This window comes from Oncorhynchus mykiss, chromosome 18 (genome assembly GCF_013265735.2).
Source record: "Oncorhynchus mykiss isolate Arlee chromosome 18, USDA_OmykA_1.1, whole genome shotgun sequence".
NCBI lineage: Eukaryota > Metazoa > Chordata > Actinopteri > Salmoniformes > Salmonidae > Oncorhynchus > Oncorhynchus mykiss.
In genome coordinates this window covers 27505509-27526448 of record NC_048582.1, presented here as the reverse complement: position 1 = coordinate 27526448, position 20940 = coordinate 27505509, and the positions used below count along the sequence as shown (strand labels likewise).

The 20940-nt window shown below is 42.8% G+C and overlaps 1 protein-coding gene and 1 long non-coding RNA gene across 2 annotated transcripts in view; one reads left to right on the top strand and one right to left on the bottom strand.

Moving 5' to 3' along the window:
* Position 1: 1 nt before the first annotated feature.
* Positions 2–2590, top strand: LOC118941127. The gene is made up of 2 exons (XR_005037418.1): positions 2–136; positions 1414–2590. It is a non-coding gene; the product is annotated as an uncharacterized LOC118941127 (long non-coding RNA).
* Positions 2591–5965: 3375 nt separating this feature from the next.
* Positions 5966–20940, bottom strand: part of LOC110495943 (pyridoxal kinase) — a 33188-nt gene continuing 18213 nt past the window's right edge. The window contains exons 3-11 of the mRNA XM_021571485.2: positions 19858–19962; positions 17843–17926; positions 13394–13428; positions 11925–12010; positions 10867–10912; positions 9383–9494; positions 9116–9252; positions 6842–6908; positions 5966–6664 (exon numbers count right to left, since the gene is read on the bottom strand). Of these exons, the coding sequence (XP_021427160.1) occupies positions 6546–6664; positions 6842–6908; positions 9116–9252; positions 9383–9494; positions 10867–10912; positions 11925–12010; positions 13394–13428; positions 17843–17926; positions 19858–19962 (791 nt within the window). The 3' untranslated portion in view covers positions 5966–6545. The remainder of the gene's footprint in view (positions 6665–6841; positions 6909–9115; positions 9253–9382; positions 9495–10866; positions 10913–11924; positions 12011–13393; positions 13429–17842; positions 17927–19857; positions 19963–20940) is intronic.

Genomic DNA, 20940 nt, shown 5'->3' with positions numbered 1-20940 from the left:
ACAAAATTTGCCCCCTGGAAACAACGCATAACAATAAAGATTATCTATAATATTTTCAAGATAATCGAGTGACCGATCTAACAATGGAAATACATGTCCTCGAAGATGGAAGGCATGCGGGAGGTGGCGAGATCAGGTGGGACCATTCTACCCAATGAGAGGCCAGATACGCGTGTGCACAACGGTCACAACTCCATAGACACAACTCGCATATAACGTTGTTGTTTATTTCTGCCGAAATGCTACGCGCATCCAATTATATCAGTGTATTCGTAACAACCTAACCATTACCAAACTTATATTGGATCAAATAAGCCTCACGTAGCAAATTCATTGTTTTTGTTGTTGACCAAATTCGACTCTCATCGACCTCGTTGGCAGAGAGTAAACACTCTCGCTCTGCCTCTTCCTCTCTGATAACAAGGCAGAATTCTCATTATGTCCCCTTTCTCTCCCAACACCTGTGACTGAATTGTAATCCAGGTAGATGTCCCTGTGCCTCTTTTCATCCTGAATATGTTAGGGGTTATTCCTACTGTACCTTGAACTTGTGAATTCCTTCAGATCATACATACTTTTAGCCAGTTCAGTCAAGGGTGACCACAGAGTTATGTCATTTTATGGGTTTCCATGGCAACACTTTCAGATTTTAAATGTTCTCCACAAGCTGTTTATGCATTTTGTGTCTTATAATAACTGAGGTATACACTCATGAAACATTTATAATCATTAATTGACAGCCCCATGCAGTGAGAGGGGATGCAGCTTTCGGCAGAGTGTATTGATGACCCTCCAGAAAGTAGGTGTATAAGCAATGCTTGACATGGGCAGGACCTCACCGGAGCTAAGGAGCTCACCTGCTTGAGCTCCTGTTCCTCTTATATAATATTAGCTCAAAAGTGTTGTGGAGCTCCTGCACATAAATATAAACAGTACCGGCACCCAAAATGAGTACCTGGCACCTATTTAAGCCCAAGTCAAGCACTGGCTATAGGTATCCTCTTAGGTATTCTAACTCTGTGCAAACTGGTATACCTGTGTTCAGTTGAGTATAGGTAGACAGCATATGTGAGTATGATCATTCATTGACCATGCCATACAGATGTACAGAATACGGTTTTCGGCAAGCACCCTACCAGTGTCATGTTCATGAATTCAATGAAATTGTCAACCTTTGTTTGTCTGCTGTATTGGAGGAAACTAATATACATATTAGTTGCTTGTAGCAAAGTGTCCCCTGATAGGCATGCATTGACTTATGACATGACAAGCATCGTATGGGATATGTTACCAGGAAAGATAGCTGACATTGCAGGTAGATATTGAATGTACAAAATTCAAACACGTGTCTATTTCAAATATATATATTTTTGAATGTCATTTTTATATGCCACATTTTTTACGTACTTTCAGTTCAGCCAATTATGGACTTCCATGACCAGCCCCTTCCTTTGGCTGTCACGACTTCCGACGAAGTCGGCTCCTCTCCTTGTTCGGGCGGCGTTCGGCGATCGACGTCACAGGCTTTCTAGCCATCACCGCTCCATTTCTCATATATCCATTTGTTTTGTCTTGTTTCATACACACCTGGTTTTCATTCCATAATCACACTGCGTGCATTTAGTCCTCTGTTCCCCTCCATGTCTTTGTGTGTAATTGTTTATTGTTACGTGGATATTTGTCAGGCGCTGCACTTTTGTTATGTACCGTGTTTTTGGCACTAGTATGTTTTATGTGCTGTCATTGTTGACCGGTATTAAAGTGCGCCTGTTTACTGTAATCCGCTCTCCTGCACTTGACTTCGCCTCCCATATACACGACTAACATTGGCAGTGTGTTGATACTAATTTACTTACAGAAAAAAAGCAGGTGGATATAATATAATCATTACTTTATTTTTTATTGCATCATAACATACATATTATATATTATAAATGTGGATTTGTACACTACAATCTTCATTGTAACATGTTATAAAATATTCAGGCTCAAAAAACGAAGCACTAAAAACTTTACCAAACAGTTAATACATTTCATTGTTTGCCCATTGAGAAAAGAAAATGTAAAAAGAAAATCTTCAACATAAGAACAAAAAGAAGAGCCAAGCATAGACTGGTCACTGTTAAAACCACTAAGGGACAGATACAGTTACAAAGGCAGGGGGTAGTAGGGGGCACTCAGTTACGCTTAATGCTTTGTTCGTAACCAAGTGAGAAGTGGGAATTTACCACATACAACTGGGGAAAAATCCACTTGAACGGGCCTCCAACTGGTAATTACTTGTGGGAAACTCATTCACCATCCTGAGCTCCCCTTTCTCCTACATGCTGACATCATCTACTAAGGACATAACCTCAAAACTGCATTTCCGGCAGTTAAATGCAACAAACATTATTTATAAAAAATCTATTAATATAGTTTTTGAACACTATAATTTGTTTACAAGTGTGACAGCTGTACTTTTAGTTTATGGTTTTCGCAGCTTGTTGGTCATTAGTCAATCAGCGTTTCTCGACGAGTTCAAAGCAGGTAATTGCAACCAACTAGTATTTACGACTTCACAACTTGTAAATTCCCACCTCCCACTTGGTTACGAATGCTGCATTAGTCAAAGATCTCCCTTTCTGTACTGACATCATGGTTAATGTTCTAGTGTTGCCTACTGTTTCTTGTATACATATGGCAAGAGTACATGTTATGATACTTTGCCAAGGGACTATTTTAGGAGAGAGTCAACACTACAGCAAACACAGTGGTCCAAACAAAGAAACATCTCACTTTTTCTAAGACCTAAGACACAAAATGTTGCACACCATGTCAACAATCATCCTTAACCTATTTTTTTCATCACTACTGCAATCGAGCCACGTGCTATAGGCTGAATATTAGGGAAGAAGAGATTCCGGAATGTCCCATCTGATTCAAGGCAGTGCCCTCAAATATGTTTCAGAAATTGGCCATATCTTTAGAACAGATTCATGATCCACAGTACATACATATTCCACTGTCCACAACATATTTATACATATACTATATATATATATATATATATATATATACATGTATAAATAACATAGATTTTGTAATCCACTGTAAACTATCCCACTACGTTTCCCCCAGGGAATGTGCTAAAACATTGCTGCAACAACAGTCAATATGTTCAAACTGTTTCCATAGTTTCCCACAGAATACTGGGAGAGCTGAAGATTTGGTTATGACCAGACTCCATTTTGAGGGCAACCCACTTCAGACCAACATATATATCTTGCCAGAAGACACAGACAGCCTCGACCATCCAACTCCCCAAAGCTCCTACTCAAAGTACACACTCGGACCACTCAATGGCAGTTTTAGGTGCTTCCGTTTTGGAGTTCAATGCCCACATACAGTATTTGGGTTCAAAAGCTGGCACAGCCAACAAACCTCACCACCACTGACTTAGTCAGCAGCTGGGCTATTCCTACGAGAGCACCGGAAAGGCTAGTTTCTGGATGATAAGTCATTGCTTCTCTTCTTCTTCTTTTTTTTTTTACTAGTTTCCCCCCACCCCACCCCACCCCATGCCCTCCCATAAAACCCCCAAACCCCATTACAGGAAATATACACTTACATACATGTACATACTCTCACACACACACGCAAACACACAAATGTACAGTAACGCACAGTTGGAACATATATTAAACAGTTCACTGGTTTCATGAAAAGCTGAGGAATAAGTACATGTCAGTCAGAGCAGAACTAACCCCTGATTGGTCCTGCACACGGACACCCCCCCTGTCTGATGAGAAATGGTTGGTTCCTCAACTTTGAGTCCCTGTAACAGAGCATCTCCAGAAAGATCAAATCGGCTTTCTCCACATTGTTAATTTTTCAGAACTGAGGGTAAGATATGGAGAATTCCCTACAAAGCAGGGGCAGACAGAAAACTTACAGCAAGTTGGCTAAATAACAGGATTCATATTAACTTTATTGCAATTTCATGTCTGTATCAGGAAACAGCCAGTTCGGCACTCTCTAACATAATTTGATTTCACAAGTTTGGCACAGACAGAGAAACCATATCAATATTATATCTGCCCAAGATATGTAAATATAAAAATACACAAAAAAAGTATATGAATGTTTTGCACGTATAAAACGAACAGTGTAGATTATCCTTGCTAGACCTTACATCCAATTCAGACCAAAATAAAAGACATACGCATGGTAATTCCAATAACATTGAAATTTGAACACACAAGGATCATATATCAACAAATGTTGAAATGATAGATCTCCAGCATTTCACACATTGTAAATAACAAATAACAAACAACACAAAAACATACAACCACAAAGTTAGTGACGTGCTTACAATGATCATACACTGATCATGATCTAAGCACCGAACATGGACAATTGATTTAAGAATCAACATACCCAAAACCATTGTCCTGTTGTGACATATGAGGTAAAACGTGTCTAAACCACCACTCCTCCACTGAAATAAGTGCCTCAGGTTCTATCCTATCCCTGATCAGTATTCTGCCCTCAGCTGTGCATGTATTTCACAAGGCTTGATTGATTGACAGATTGTTGGTTGGTTGATTTTTGCAGGCCAGATATTAGAGTTCGACCGATTAATCGGCATGGCCGATTAATTAAGGTCGATTTCCAGTTTTCATAACAATCGGTAACCGTCATTTTTGGACACCGTTTATGGCCGATTACATTGCACGCCACGAGGAGACTTCGTGGCAGGCTGACCACCTGTTACGCGAGTGCAGCAAGGAGCCAAGGTAAGTTGCTAGCTAGCATTAAACTTATCTTATAAAAAAACAATCAATCTTAACATAATCACTAGTTAACTACACATGGTTGATGATATTACTAGTTTAACCAGCTTGTCCTGCATTGCAAATAATCAATGCGGTGCCTGTTAATTTATCATCGAATCACAGCCTACTTCGCCAAACGGGTGATGATTTAACAAGCACATTCGCGAAAAAAGCACTGTTGTTGCACCAATGTACCTAACCATAAACATCAATGCCTTTCTTAAAATCAATACACAATAATATTTTTTTAAACCTGCATACTTAGTTTAAAGAAATTCATGTTAGCAGGCAATATTAACTAGGGAAATTGGGTCACTTCTCTTGCGTTCTGTGCAAGCAGAGTCAGGGTATATGCAGCAGTTTGGGCCGCCTGGCTTGTTGCAAACTGTGTGAAGACCATTTCTTCCTAACAAATACCGTAATTAATTTTCCTGAATTTTACATAATTATGACATAACATTGAAGATTGTGCAATGTCACAGCAATATTTAGATTTATGGATCCCACCCATTCGATAAAATATAGAATGGTTCCGTATTTCACTGAAAGAATAAATGTTTTGTTTTCGAAATGATAGTTTCTGGATTTGACCATATTAATGACATAAGGCTCATATTTCTGTGTGTTTATTATATTATAATTAAGTCTATGATTTTTGATAGAGCAGTCTGACTGAGCGGTGGTAGGCAGAAGCAGGCTCGTAAGCATTTATTCAAACAGCACTTTCCTGCGTTTTCCAGCAGCTCTTCGCAATGCTTGAATCACAGCGCTGTTTATGACTTCAAGCCTATCAATTCCCGAGATTAGGCTGGCAATACTATAGTGCCTATAAGAACATCCAATAGTCAAAGGTATATGAAATACAAATAGCCCTATAATTCCTATAACAACTACAACCTAAAACTTCTTAACTGCGAATATTGAAGACTCATGTTAAAAGGAACCACCAGCTTTCATATGTTCTCATGTTCTGAGCAAGGAACTTAAACGTAAGCTTTTTTACATGACACATATTGCACTTTTACTTTCTTCTCTAACACTGTGTTTTTGCATTATTTAAACCAAACTGAACATGTTTCATTATTTATTTGAGACTAAATAGATTTTTATTTATGTATTATATTAAGTTAAAATAAAAGTGTTCATTCATTATTGTTGTAATTGTCCTTATTACAAATATATATATAAAAATTTGCCGATTAATCGGTATCGGCTTTTTTTGGTCCTCCAATAATCGGTATTGGCGTTGAAAAATCATAATCGATCAACCTCTACCAGATATAACCTCGGCCTTAGCTAGCCTGGGCCACCACATTGCCACCATAGTTAGCTAGTGCTGCAACTCCAATAGGCCTAAGCCTTGTGATGCCTGGCCTTGGAATAGTCTAGGCCTGGGCTGGGCTGTGAAGCTGTGTGTGCAGGACAAACCAAGAGGTTAGGCGAGCTCATAGAGGGAGTGGGAGAGATGAAGAGAGACCGAGAGAGACCAGGTTGTCAAAGAGAGGTGCGCGAGGTGCAGTAGCCCCCACCCCAGTCCCTCCTCTGCTCACCCCCCAGTCTGTCCATCCATACCCTGCTAAGTCTCCTCATATGGAAATGTTGTGCTCTGTAAGAGATTTCTAAGGCAATGTCACATTACAGATAAAAATGTACAACACCTATACATTGTGCGGTTGTGGAGCGGGTGGAGGGGTGGGTGGTGGAGGGGGATGGGATGTGGGGGCTCTATAGGGTTAGGACAGTAGCCTCCATCACGATGGCGGGGTCCTCGATGTCCGCTTTGCTCTGAACCATTCTCAGCTCCAGTTGAGGTGGGCTGGGTTTTCGGCCAGGCCCTGCTAACTCTGAAAGAGAGAAAAAGAGAGAAAGATGGAGGGGGGAAAAGAGGAGAGAGAGAATCACCCAGAGAAAGAGAAAAACAAAGACAGAAGGAGCAAAGGAACGCTCAAGAATCTTAAACACGAGCACATGTACAAACAAACACTTCTTAGAGTGCGTAAAATGATGCTTGATTGTCTTACCGTGAGCATAGGAGATGGTCCTCTTGATAACGTGATGCATGACTGAGAAAGTCTTCTCACATGCAGTCTAACAGAGAGAGAGAGAAAGACAGAGACTTGTTTGTCAAAGCAATATTGAAACTTTCAAAGGAAATTAAGCCGCCATCCTGATCCTTCTTTTACAATTGCAGTTTTAAAATCCTAGGACTGAGCACCCCGTCAGTGGTCCAGACAACTTTTGAAACATTGGGAACAGCGCCAGCGTACCACAACTATCAAGTTACCTTGAGAATTGTTCTGGGAAGTTCGAATGGTGGGAACGTAGCTGACTGATTGATATCACTATTATTCTAAGTATGATGCTAACAGTATCAGTGGTGAGATTTAGCTGTAAGAGAGAGAGAGCTATAAAACCTAGACGGTGCCCCTCCAATCTATTCTATTGATTGCTTCTGTGACAGCAGGGACAGCGCCACGGAGGGCCATTACTATCACACTCCGGGGTGAAGTTTCCCCTAGATCTCAGATCATCTTCCCCTTCCCCAATCTTCACCATTAGTGGGGGAAATGCAAAACTGACTCAAGATCAGCATGTAGGGCAGTGGTCCCCAACCGGTCAATCGCGATTGGTCCATCTCCAAGCCATTCCTACTCAATCACCAAAACATTTCTGTAAAAAAAACGAATAATAAAGCCTTGCGTTCCTCTTTAAAAAAATGGTTTTATGCTGTGGAGGCAAAGGATTCCTAACTAGAGTCCTTATAAAAATCAATGTAAAAAAAAAAAGAGTTAAACGTTAAAATCTGAACAGTAGGTGCACTTGATTCAGCAGCCCTAGTGCCAGGAAGGCAAAGTGTTACCATTTTAAACGATTTCATGTGTCTGAAGGTAGAACACCGCCTACCCGGCAGGCCCAGAGGGCAGATCAAGTGCACCTAAAGGTCTACCGCTAGCCAATCACATAGCTCAGATAGTTAGCTAGTTTCCTTTGACCATATGCTGTAAAAAGAAGCCTCAAACGCACAGCAAAGTTGGTAATGTGAGATTTCAAAACGTTTAAAACCCCGACTAGAGAGAGACTCAACTAATAGAGCAAAGTGCTGATGTTTTTATGAGTAAGTTCCTGTTTAAGTTGTTATTCAGCACTGTCAACACTTTGTTCAACAGTTTTATAAGTCATACAATGTGCGTAACTCCCTACTTCCACTCACACTACAACCAGCACTGCAGCTGCAATGAATGAGTATAGCAAAGTGTTTCGATAAGTTTGCATAGTTATTATTAGTGTCTTGTGTCTTTTTTAATATCAAAGAATATTTCACTTCTCTGGTCATTGGAGTAACAACATGAATTGGTGCATAAAGCAGACATAATGCAGTGCGACTTAAGTTCCGCCATCAGCTGGAAGACTGTGTCCCCTTTTCCGAGCTGAGGGAGAGAGAGAGAGAGGGATGGTGAGTCAGATAAGAGGCAGCCTCAACGCTGCTCCCTCCCCTCAGATTGATCATCAGACGCAGGCCATCAGTCTAGTAAAAAAAAAGAAGCTAATTATTATGCTCACTCAGCTATGCCTCACAAGGAATTTAACAAATGATCTATTACCAGTCTGATCATATACCAAACTGTCACGCCCTTGATCTGTTTCACCTGTCCTTGTTGATTGTCTCCACCCGACTCCAGGTGTCGCCCGTTTCACCATTACGCCCTGTGTATTTATACCGGTGTTTTCTGTCTGTCTGTTGCCAGTTCATCTTGTTTTGTCAAGCTTACCGGCGTTTGTCCTGTCAGCGCCTGTCTTTTCCCAGCTTCTCTTTTTCTCTTCTTCCTGGTTTTTGACCCTCGTCTGTCCTGACCCTGTAACCGCCCGCCTGATCAATCTGCCCGTCCCTGAGCCTGCCTGCCGTCATGTACCTTTGCTCCTACTCTGGATTATCGACCCCTGCCTGCCTTGACCTGTCGTTTCCCTGCCCCTGTGGTTACATTAAACATTGTTACTTCACACAGTCTGCACTTGGGTCTTACCTTCGTACCAATATGCAGTGATACTATATTGGGCCTATAACCTATTGAACAAACCTCATTGCTACAGAACTGTTTTTAATTGGTTAATGTTGCATAGGCCTAATGTTTTTTTAAGTCGTGTTTAAAAAAAAAAAAATCTGAGCAGTAGATCTCGACTTGCATTTTGTCTCAGAAATGGTTAGTGACCAATGATCTATGGGCAACTTCACCTCAGTCTTTGGTGCCAAATCAGTCCTCTAGGTTTTATAACTGGCTTTAGTGTACACTGCAGACCTTGAGGTCGTTGGGGTAGTGGTGAGTCCAGGCCAGCAGCATCGCAGCAAACAGGTCCCCTGTCCCCACAAACACAGCGTCCACCTTGGGGATCTCCATACGGACCCTCTGGGTGGACTTGGTACCATCAGGCATCACTGGAGATGCAAGAAGAGGAAATGTTACACCAATGACCAATGATTCACAGATGGGATATAAAACCATGACAGTTACATCAATTACTAATGGTCATTGTTAGTTTGCCCACTCTTGACCACACACACTTACACGTCCTCTGGCTGCCCAGGGACACAAGGAAGCGGTCACCCAGACGCGAGGGCAGGTCAGAGCTGGTGATGACCACCGTGTCAGGACCCATCTTATGGAGCAGGTCCATCACCTGGGAAAAGAGGCAGCAGCCAGGGGAAAAGGGTCAAAGGTTAACTACCTGCTACATCTAAATGGTGCCACGTCCCTATTCAAATACTTAAAAAATGCACCCTTCTGTGTAGAGCCATGGTTGAGCTGGTAACACCCAGCACATATTCATGCCTCCCCAGCAGAGACAGGGCTTCAATCCCCGTCTCCACCCTTCTTGGGAATACAGATATGCATCTGTTGGTCACAGATACCTTTAAAAAAAAAGTAGGGGCATGGATCAGAAAACCAGTCAGTATTGGCGGGAATTGGAACACGCTGTCGTACACATAGATCCAGATCATCCCAAACATGCTCAACGGGTGACATGTCTGGTGAGTATGCAGGCCATGGAAGAACTGGGAAATGTTCAGCTTCCAGGAGTTGTGTACAGATCCTTGCGACATGGGACTGTGTATTATCATGCTGAAACATGAGGTGATGGTGGCAGATGAACGGCACGACAATGGCACGTCACAGTATATCTGTGCATTGAAATTACCATCAATAAAATGCAATTGTGTTCGATGTCCAAAGCTTATGCCTGCCCATACCATAACCCCACCGCCACCATGGGGCACTCTGTTCACAATGTTGACATCAGCAAACTGCTCGCCCACACAACGGCATATACACTGTCTGCTTTCTGCCCGGTACAAATGAAACCGGGATTCATCCATGAAAAGTACTCCTATCCAGCATGCCAACGACTACCGTAGGTGCGCATTTGCCCACTGAAGTCAGTTACGACGCCGAACTGCAGTCAGGTCAACACCATGGTGAGGATGACGAGGACACAGATGAGCTTCCCTGAGAAGGTTTCTGACAGTTTCTCTTCGGTTGTGCAAACCCAGTTTTATCAGCTGTCCCGGGGGCTGGTCTCAGACGATCCCGCAGGTGAAGAAGCTGGATGTGGAGGTCCTGGACTGGTGTGATTACACGTGGTCTGCGGTTGTGAGGCCGGTTGGACAAAGTGCCAAATTCTCTAAAACAACGTTGGAGGCGGCTTATGGTAGAGAAATGAACATTCAAATATCTGGCAACATCTCTAGTCGACATTCCTGCAGTCAGCATGCTAATTGCACACTCCCTCAAAACTTGAGACATTATTTTTTTTAAATACACCATTTCTTTTTGCCTTGAGGAAATCACAACTGTCATGGAAGGCTTGGTGAAAACAATGGTGTGGATGCCATCTGCTTGTTTACATGTCAGTGAATACCTCCAGGAAGGAAGAATCCATTTTATTGGTGTTTAAACATGGCCCATGGATTATGTACAAGGTTTGACATGACTTGATGACAACTTTGCAACATAATATATCTGTTGCATGTTCTATGGCATCTAAGACTCACCTCCACTGCATCTTTCTCTGTGCTAATGTTCTTCCCTGTCAGGAGCCTGGAGGATAAACATGTGCACATTAATAAGGTCACACACACACACACACACACACACACACACACACACACAAACACGCCCACGGTAATTTAACCTTGACACCAGAGGAGGCTGGTGGGGGGAGCTATAGGAGGACGGGTACATTGTAATTGCTGGAATGGAATAAATGGAACAAACACATCTGTTCCATTCATAACATTCCAGTCATTAGAATGAGCCCGTACTCCTATATCTCCCCCCACCAGCCTCCTCTGCTTGACACTAACACCACATTCATTGTAAACAGCAACCAACAAAGTCTAAGGAAGAGTCTGTTTAGTGTTCTTCTATAGTGTTCTAGTGCCATAGTGAGAGACAGTGAGCAACATTTACGCCATCATCTCCAAGTTAAACGAGTGAGACTATCATTAGGCTGTGGAAACACTTCAGACACAACGGACAGTATATTATTATTCATCTGTAATTCCATGGGTATCCACCAGAGGGACCCTGTGCACCACTAGAACTGGGATTGCAGTGACGAGTGAGGAGATGATTCAGAAGTAGGGTTGAAAGGAGGGAGGGTAGAAGCAGTGGAGCAGACACACACAAACCGACACAGCACACACAAACCGACACAGCACACACAAACCAACACAGCACACACAAACCAACACAGGAACAATGATGGAAGAATACAGACAAAAACACAAGCAAACAAACACAGAGAGGAGTGACTGGGTATCAAGAACCATCAACTCAGTGTAGCAACCACCTTACTGACATGCTACACACCATACATAGGCCTTTAGTGTATCTGTATATCATTTGATGGGATATTGAGTTAAATGACATCAATGTAGTTGATTAGGATGTGGGTGAGGCTTCGTGATACTGATAGTAACAGATACGACACAGTCCCTGGGGTGCTTTAACGCTCCGTCTCTCTCTCACACACACACACACACACACACACACACACACACACACACACACACAGCAGGAGCAGCCTTATAGGTTCACTATTACTCACTCTGCTTCAAACTGATTGGGTGTGATGATGTCGGCCACTGGCACTACCTTGTTCTTGTAGACCGGGTGCAGGTTCTCAGGAACGTACTGGAGACAGGAAGAAACACATCAGTACCGGTGAGCAGGTACACACACTCGCGCACACACACACACGCGCACACACACACACAGGGTGCATCTCAATCACCTGAAGTGGCTGCCTCTCCTCATCAGCCCTTATTTATCTACACCGAGCTGAAATTGCTGCCTAGCTCAGATCAGAGCAGACGAAGGAAAGGGGACAAGGAAAGGGGACGAGGAAAGCAAGCAACTTTAGACTACTGAGATGCTTAGCAAGGAAAGGATGGATGCATTGAGCCAATCAGAATGATGAGCACATCTTGTCCAAACAAACAAGTATACACACCATTTTTCTCAATGTCACTATATACATCAACAAACAGTATGCATGTAGGCCCTTGTGCTCTCTCTACCTATCAAACACACACACAAACTCTAGTGTACGCACACACACACACTGTAACACGTACGCACTATGAGTCACAATCGAGCAAATTATTCCGCATAATTCTCTCCGTACAAACAGCGAGGGCATACAGCGAGGCTCATGTTAATTTCATCTGTCACTGTGAAATGAGATGTGGTCTAACCTTCCCCAATCCACCCTCTGCAATACTCACACGTCACACACACACCCACACCTTGATGCAACAATGACATAATGTCAACTGATCCCTGATGCTCGGCCCATAAAGGTAAAGAAGAGATTTCAGTAAGTGGGGGGGGGGGGGGGGGGGTGAGAGAGGGAGAAAGACGGGGACAGGAAGAGACAGACAGAGAAAGGACAAAGGACAGCAGAAAGTGAAAGCAGAAAACTTGCCAGTGGTTTTTCTTTTTTCTTTATTTTTTGTTGTTGAATTTTGACTCCTTTTTCTCCCCAATTTCGTGGTATCCAATTGTTTAGTAGCTACTATCTTGTCTCATCGCTACAACTCCCGTACGGGTGCCAGTGGTTTTTCAACGGACAATGGAGATCATTATCCATCAAAAAATGCTCAACATGCCCTTTTACCTATGCAGCTCATCCAAAAAGAGTTGTCTTGAACAGACAACTGATGAGTGCATATAAGATTTCCGTTTATGTGTCTCAGTGTGGCTGCGGTCTTAGGCTTAACTCATTGGTTCAGGTAAAGCTGAAGTTCAGCGTTGCCCCATTGAATGAGATTGAGCAGGTGTAGTGACATCACTTACTAGTACCATCTGATCCCTCATTAAAGGCACAGTACTCTCTGGTGACCTGGATTGTGTAGGATACATTCCTACCACTGTCAGTGTGGGTTCAAATCCGACCCACTGTCTATGATGAACTCTTCCAATGAACTCTTCCCCACTATTCTCTTTTCATGATCTTTTCTGCTCTGTTCAATAAAAAGGTACAAAATACAGGCAGCGTAACACAAAAGTACTCACCATGGAGCCATGGTCCCCCAGCACCGGGTCACACACTGAAAAGGCAAACGAGAACACACTCAATCCCTAACACAGATCTCTCAGGTTTCACACAGACATTACAGATGTTTTTGTATCGAAGTTAAGCTGACCCAAGACGTCTTCTGACTAGGTTCATCATCAGCTAATTACATCAAACACCTGGGTCGTATTCACTAGACACCACACAGAAGAGAACGGGACGAAATGGGGATGGACCACAAGAACAAAGAAATTCTCGTTTTCATTTTCCGTTGCAAAATGTTTTGCTGTGTTGTACACTAATGAATACGACACTGCCCTCAGAACAGACTGTAAACATGCGCTTACAGCCGTTTTATTCATCCTGCTCCTACATGTTGTTCAGCTAATTTACATGGAAATGCATGGGCGTTATTAAATTATGTCAACTTTAATCTTAGTTTGCAGCTTAATTGACAATTATTTACTTGGGACTCGCTGATACAGATACAACGGTCCTGTCAGCACTTTTTCTAAATGCATTAAGGGCTTTAGGCGTCCGCATACTTAGGTTCAGAATTAAAAAAATAGGCAGAATTAATCTAAAATAGAGGGCATTCGGGAAAGTATTCAGACCCCTTCCCTTTTTCCACATTTTGTTATGTTATAGACTTATTCTAAAATGTATTCAATTAAAAAAAATCCTCATCAATCTACACACAATACTCTAATGATGAAGCAATTTTCTTTGGTAATTTATTGAAAAATATATTTAAAATAAATCTTATTTACATAAGTATTCAGACACCTTTGCTATGAGACTTGAAATTGAGTTCAGGTGCATCCTGTTTCATCTTTGAGATGTTTCTACAACTTGATTGGAGTTCACCTGTGGTAAATGTAATTGATTGGACATGATTTGGGATGGCACACACCTGTCGATATAAGGTCCCACAGTTGACAGTGTATGTCAGAAAAAAAACAAAGCCTTGAGGTAGAAGGAATTGTCCGTAGAGCTCCGAGACAGGATTGTGTCAAGGCACAGATCTGGGGAAGTGTACCAAAAAATGTATGCAGCATTGAAGGTCTGCAAGAACACAGTGGCCTCCATCATTCTTAAATGGAAGAAGTTTGGAAGACTTAATAGAGATGGCCTCCCAGCCAGACTGAGCAATCGGGGGAGAAGGGCCTTGGTCAGGTAGGTGACCAAGAACCCAATGGTTCCTCTGTGGAGATGGGAGAACCTTCCAGAAGGACAACCATCTCTACAGCACTCCACCAATCAGGCCTTTTTGGTAGAGTGGCCAGACGGAAACCACTCCTCAGTAAAAGGCACATGACAGCCTGCTTGGAGTTTGCCAAAAGGCACTTAAATGACTCTCAAACCATGAGATGAAACCAATATTAATCTCTTTTGCCTGAATGCCAAGCGTTACGTTTGGAGGAAACCTGGTACCATCCCTACGGTGAAGCATGGAGGTGGCAGCATCATGCTGTGGGGATGTTTTTCAGCGGCAGGGACTGGGAGACTAGTCAGGATCAAAGGAAAGATGAATGGAGCAAAATACAGAGAGATCCTTCATAGGGATCTGCAGAGAAGAATAGAAGACACTCCCCAAATACAGGTGTACCAGGCTTATAGCATCATACCCAATAAAACTGTAGTCTGTAATGGCTGCAAAAGGTGTTTCAACAAAGTACTGAGTAAAGTGTCTGAATACAGTTGAAGTCAGAAGTTTACATACACCTTAACCAAATACATTTAAACTCAGTTTTTCACAACTCCTGACATTTAATCCTAGTAAAAATTCCCTGTCTTAGGTCAGTTAGGGAAACCACTTTATTTTAAGAATGTGAAATATCAGAATAATAGTAGAGACAATTATTTATTTCAGCTTTTATTTCTTTCATCACATTCCCAGTGGGTCAGAAGTTCGTATCAATTAGTATTTGGTAGCATTGCCTTTAAATTGTTTAACTTGGGTCAAACGTTTCAGGTAGCCTTCCAAAAGCTTCCCACAATAAGTTGGGTGAATTTTGGCCCATTCATCTTGACAGAGCTGGTGTAACTGAATCAGGTTTGTAGGTCTCCTTGCTCACACACGCTTTTTCCGTTCTGCCCACAAAGTTTCTATGGGATTTGAGGTCAGGGCTTTGTGATGGCCACTCCAATACCCTGACTTGTTAAGGACTGCTGTCCTTAAGCCATTTTGCCACAACTTTGGAAGTATGCTTGGGGTCATTGTCCATTTGGACAAACCATTTGCGACCAAGCTTTAACTTCCACATCATTTTCCTTCTCATGATGCCATCTATTTTGTGAAGTGCACCAGTCCCTCCTGCAGCAAAGCACCCCCACAACATGATGCTGCCACCCCCGTGCTTCACGGTTGGGATGGTGTTCTTCGGCTTGCAAGCATCTCCCTTTTTCCTCCAAACATAATTAAGGATGGTCAATATGGCCAAACAGTTCTATTTTTGTTTCATCAGACCAGAGGTAATTTCTCAAAAAAGTATGATCTTTTGTCCCCATGTGCAGTTGCAAACCGTAGTCTGGCTTTTCTGTGGCGGTTTTGGAGCAGTGGCTTCTTCATTGCTGAGCGGCCTTTCAGGTTATGTCGATATAGGACTCATTTTACTGTGGATATAGATACTTTTGTACCTGTTTCCTCCAGCATCTTCACAAGGTCCTTTGCTGTTGTTCTGAAATTGATTTGGACTTTTCTCACCAAAGTACGTTCATCTCTAGGAGACAGAATGCGTCTCCTTCCTGAGCGGTATGACGGCTGCGTGGTCCCATGGTGTTTATATTTGCATACTATTGTTTGTACAGATAAACGTGGTACATTCAGGCATTTGGAAATTTCTCCATAGGATGAACCAGACTTGTGGAGGACTACAATTTTTTTCTGAGGTCTTGGCTGATTTCTTTTGATTTTCCCATGATGTCAAGCAAAGAGGTACTGAGTTTGAAGGTAGGCCTTGAAATACATCCACATGTACACCTCCAATTGACTCAAATGATGTCAATTAGCCTATTAGAAGCTTCTAAAGCCATGACATCATTTTCTGGAATTTTCGAAGCTGTTTAAAGCCACAGTCAACTTAATGTATTAAACTTCTGACCCACTGGAATTGTGATACAGTGAATTATAAGTGAAATAATCTGTCTGTAAACAATTGTAGAAAAAATTACTTGTGTCATGCATAAAGTAGATGTCCTAACCGACTTGCCAAAACTATAGTTTGTTAACAAGAAATTTGTGGAGTGGATGAAAAACAAGTTTTAATGACTCCAACCTAAGTGTATGTAAACGTCCTACTTCCTACTTCAACCTACTAACCCCAGTTTTTGCAGGGGTTAGTCTTAATCACGCAATTTTACATGTGACTAAGATGTTTGGTGCAGTATTTCTCATGTGAAAAAATGTGCATGAAAACTAGTCGTCACTTGTCGACTGACCACTTCATGTTCTCACTCCTACTAGGAGTAGTACTGTTGACCAATCACTGACAAAGGGGGCTAGACTTCGCCTACCGAACTTCGGCTTGCTTCAGGAAAAAAATTTGTGTGCACAAACAGCCCAAAAAGAACCTGCTGAAGACCAAAACAAACAAAATGTTGTCATAATATATGCATGACCTGTTTCAACTGGGAAGCATACGGCAAGCTATATTCTACATCAAGCTTGTCATTATCCTGAAACCCGGATGAAGGCAGCTTAGCTGTCGAATAACAGCTGTCAGCTGCTCTGACATCAGCTGTCAGAGCAGCTTACCGATCATTGCACCTGTACATAGCCCATCTGTAAATAGCCCACCCAACTGCCTCATCCCCATATTGTTTTTGTTTTTTTGCTCCTTTGCACCCCAGTATCTCTACTGGCACATTCATCTTCTGTACATCTATCACTCCAGTGTTTAATTGCTAAATTGTATTTTTTCCCCCCACTATGGCCTATTTATTGCCTTACCTCCCTAATCTTACTACATTTGCACACACTGTACATAGATTTTTCTATTGTGTTATTGACTGTATGTTTGTTTATCCCATGTGTATCTCTGTGTTGTTTTTGTCGCACTGCTTTGCTCTATCTTGGCCAGGTCGCAGTTGTAAATGAGAACTTGTTCTCAACTAGCCTACCTGGTTAAATAAAGGTGAAATAAAAAATAAAATGTCAAATCTATTAAATGTATTGCTTCGGAGCCATGAGAGTGTGAGGCTTTTCTTTTCTTTGTGTCCTTACCCTTCTGCCAACCCAAACCTGAAGAGGATGATACAATAGCTAGGGCCAGGAGTTTTTCCAGACCAGTTCTCCCTGGTCAGGAGGTCAGGAAAAACTCTTGGCCCTAACAATAACCCATACAGGCATCTTGAACTTGTGATTAGCAGTGGTCGAACACCACCCTGTTGATTTGAACAGATGTGCAAGACACACACACATAGGGGTGACAGCGAGGGATACACACCATACACAAGGTTAGGATTGGCCCTCTTCAGCTCTTGTACGATGTCCACAACCATCTCCAGAAAGGAAGTGTCTCGAGTGTACCCTGAAGGGAGAATATGATTCAGGGTCAAAACCAACTCCTCAATGTCTCAATAAAGTTTTATACCGTTCACTGCAGACAAAACCAACCCCTCACCCAGGGCTCTAATGAGAGGGTCAGGGATCATGGTGTGACAGTGAGTGTGTCAGTGCTTTCTCAGAGTGGACACAATTAATGCTTTTTCATGGACCATGTCACGCCTGAGATTCTCATTGTATTTGCATAGAGGCAGGTGGAGTCTTTTCTGCAGTGTTTGTGTGCATGAGAGCAGGACCTGCTGTCGCTGCAGTGCTGGCTGTACGTACAATAGGTAGGAGATAAGGGCCAGAAGAGAGGAAGACAGAGAGGGAGAAGATTCAATGGAAATGCTGATGTAAGGCTTGTTTGTGTGGGTGCCTCACTTTTGTGCTCGGCCACCAGGCTCTCAGTGAGGGAAAGCCCATGTCCTCATGGCCAATTTAAACACACAGGGGCTAACTGTCTCAACACCAATTCCCTTCCTAGTCCCTAACCCTAGATTTTTGCCAATCTGAAGGGTCTGGATAGGTATGAGTGTAAATAAGGTCACACTGCTTGCTTAGCGACTAATGCTTCCTCCTAACTTGGCTCATACCGAGGGCTCGAACACAGGACCTCTGGCTTGCAAACATACATGACCGCCCTCCTGACGCTTGCTATTTGGCAGCGCAAGTGGGGACACTTCAGACTAAGGTGTGACTTTCACACATCTCTATGCACTACATGAGCAGTGTACTAGTTGAGCTTCCACCATATTTCTTACATTTTACCGATCTGTTAATTACAAAGATTTAGGGCCACGGGAAGAGTTGGGAATAGGGAGCAAATTGGCACGGCTAGATTCTAACTCAAACTACACTCATTCAGTTTATCCACTTATTGGATGATATACGCAGTGTACTTCATGCCATGTATGTGACCGCAGATACATCTGTAAGTCCCATTTGTAAGCTATGTTTCTTACAGACAAAGTTTCAACTGACAAATGCTGTCTGTCTCACGCCAATAGTCTTGGTCACTCCTAAGAGTCTATTTAAGGTGAACCTTTTAATTGTTGGTGATATACAGTACGTAGCCTATGTTTTTAGCTGTGCTCACCTCTTAAGTCTCAACTACTCTAGTGTGTCCGTAACAATTACTTCCAAATGTCTAGCAGTCTGTCTTAATAAAAGAGCTGACCAACCAATAGTCTGGTAACTAGAATGTAGCTGTTCCAACACATTCCAGTTTAGCTACATTTCACACCATGACAGATTCACAAGGACTCGGGAAAGAATAAAACCATGACCTTCACTCTCTCCTCTCCTCTGCTTGTCTGCTCCCTCTTTCTCTCTCCCTCTCTCTTCTCCTCTCCCTCTCAAGGTGATAGGAGAGGAGATGTAATCCATCAGGGAGTGCCAGCGTTTTTGTTCCGTCCCTCTCTCTCTGGGCCAGGGCTAGCAGAGCACGACGGCTACCACAGAACAGTGGCTGTGGGCGAACATCTGACAGCCTGACTGACATCAGGTTCTGCAAACCCTGCAGCCGACACCATCTCTGTCTAGGTGACCTCATGAGGCTCATATCCATCTACTGCTTCCTGTGTTCTCCCTGGAAAGCTACAGGGGGAGCTGAGGACTGACGAGAACAACATCTGTCTGAAGAGAATGTACGCCTTGACCAGAAGCAGGCACTCTCTGAAGCTATTGACTTAGCTAGCTGCTCTCTATAAAATGTTTATTCAGCTAGCTAACTGTTATCTCCTTTTTTTTCTAGTTTCTTTTTTGACTGTATTCCGCAATTCCGCTTTTAGCAGTGAACGTGTACAAGGCAGTCTAACCAATCATCAATAAAGACTTGATGTAAACTAACAACCATCCCCAGTCTGCTAGCACTGCTACCGCTAGCCTTCACTTCTTTCTGTGTGTGCGTCTCACCTGTGAGAACATAGTCGTAGTGGTGGACGTTGTTGAGCTTGATCCCCTCGTAGAGGACGTGTAGCTCGTCAGCGGTCAGCACCTGGCCTTTCCAGTGGGAGTAGCCTAGGACAGAAGTCAGGGGTTAGAGGTGAGGGGTCAGGGAGACAACATGACAATTTCCACAACAGATTGACAACACTTCCTCTGTAATGGATTTAACAATGGTGAAAGCTCCCTCCACCAATGCTTTTCAATCTATGACGGGGATTGAGCCAGTGCAACTTTGGGGAATCGGGACACAATCAGACCAACTGACAGTTCACAACATAGGTTAGTATCTTCATTCATTTCAATGGTTTAAATGATGAAAACTACAGTTGATGTTTCTTCTACACAGAGGAGGCCTAGAGAAGCCCCCAGCCACAGTGAGACGGTGCCGCAGGAATTGTGATGTCACACTTCAGGTGAGTCACCCAGCATATCACATGGTGTGGTGCTGGTTGCCTAGTAACAGGCCAGAAGAAAGCCTGAGGGGCTGAGAGCAATAAAGAGTTGCTGCTGCTCGTGTGTGTGTGTGTGTGTGTGTGTGTGTGAGGAGAGGAGAGGAAGGGCTGGCTCTATTCGTCATACTTTTCTGTTGTCGCAATTGCATAACTCGCTGCTGGGAAGAGCATTTTCAGCTCGTCACAATCCAAGACACATACACAAACACACACACACATTTTCTTCAGCACGTGCAGAGTGAAGAAGAGACAGAGATAGACACTGCGTATCCTTCCCCACTGGGAAGATAACCGCCACTGCGTTTTGAGCTGAATCTACCCATCAGGCCCTGCTTCTCTTTGCCCCCTAAAGCTAACACAGAGAGACACTTAGACACACACACATTAAAAACACTGTTCTTTAAAATCTTGCAAGAATACTATTGGGCAAGGGAAAAGACAAAATGTTACATCCCAAATGGTACCCATTCCCAATATAGTGCACTACTTTTGACCAGAGCCCTTTTGCCACTATAGGAAATAGGGTGCCATTTGGTACACAATCAGAAATAAAACTGCAGTGGCTAGCCTAAGTAATTCACATAAATAAAGTCTTGAT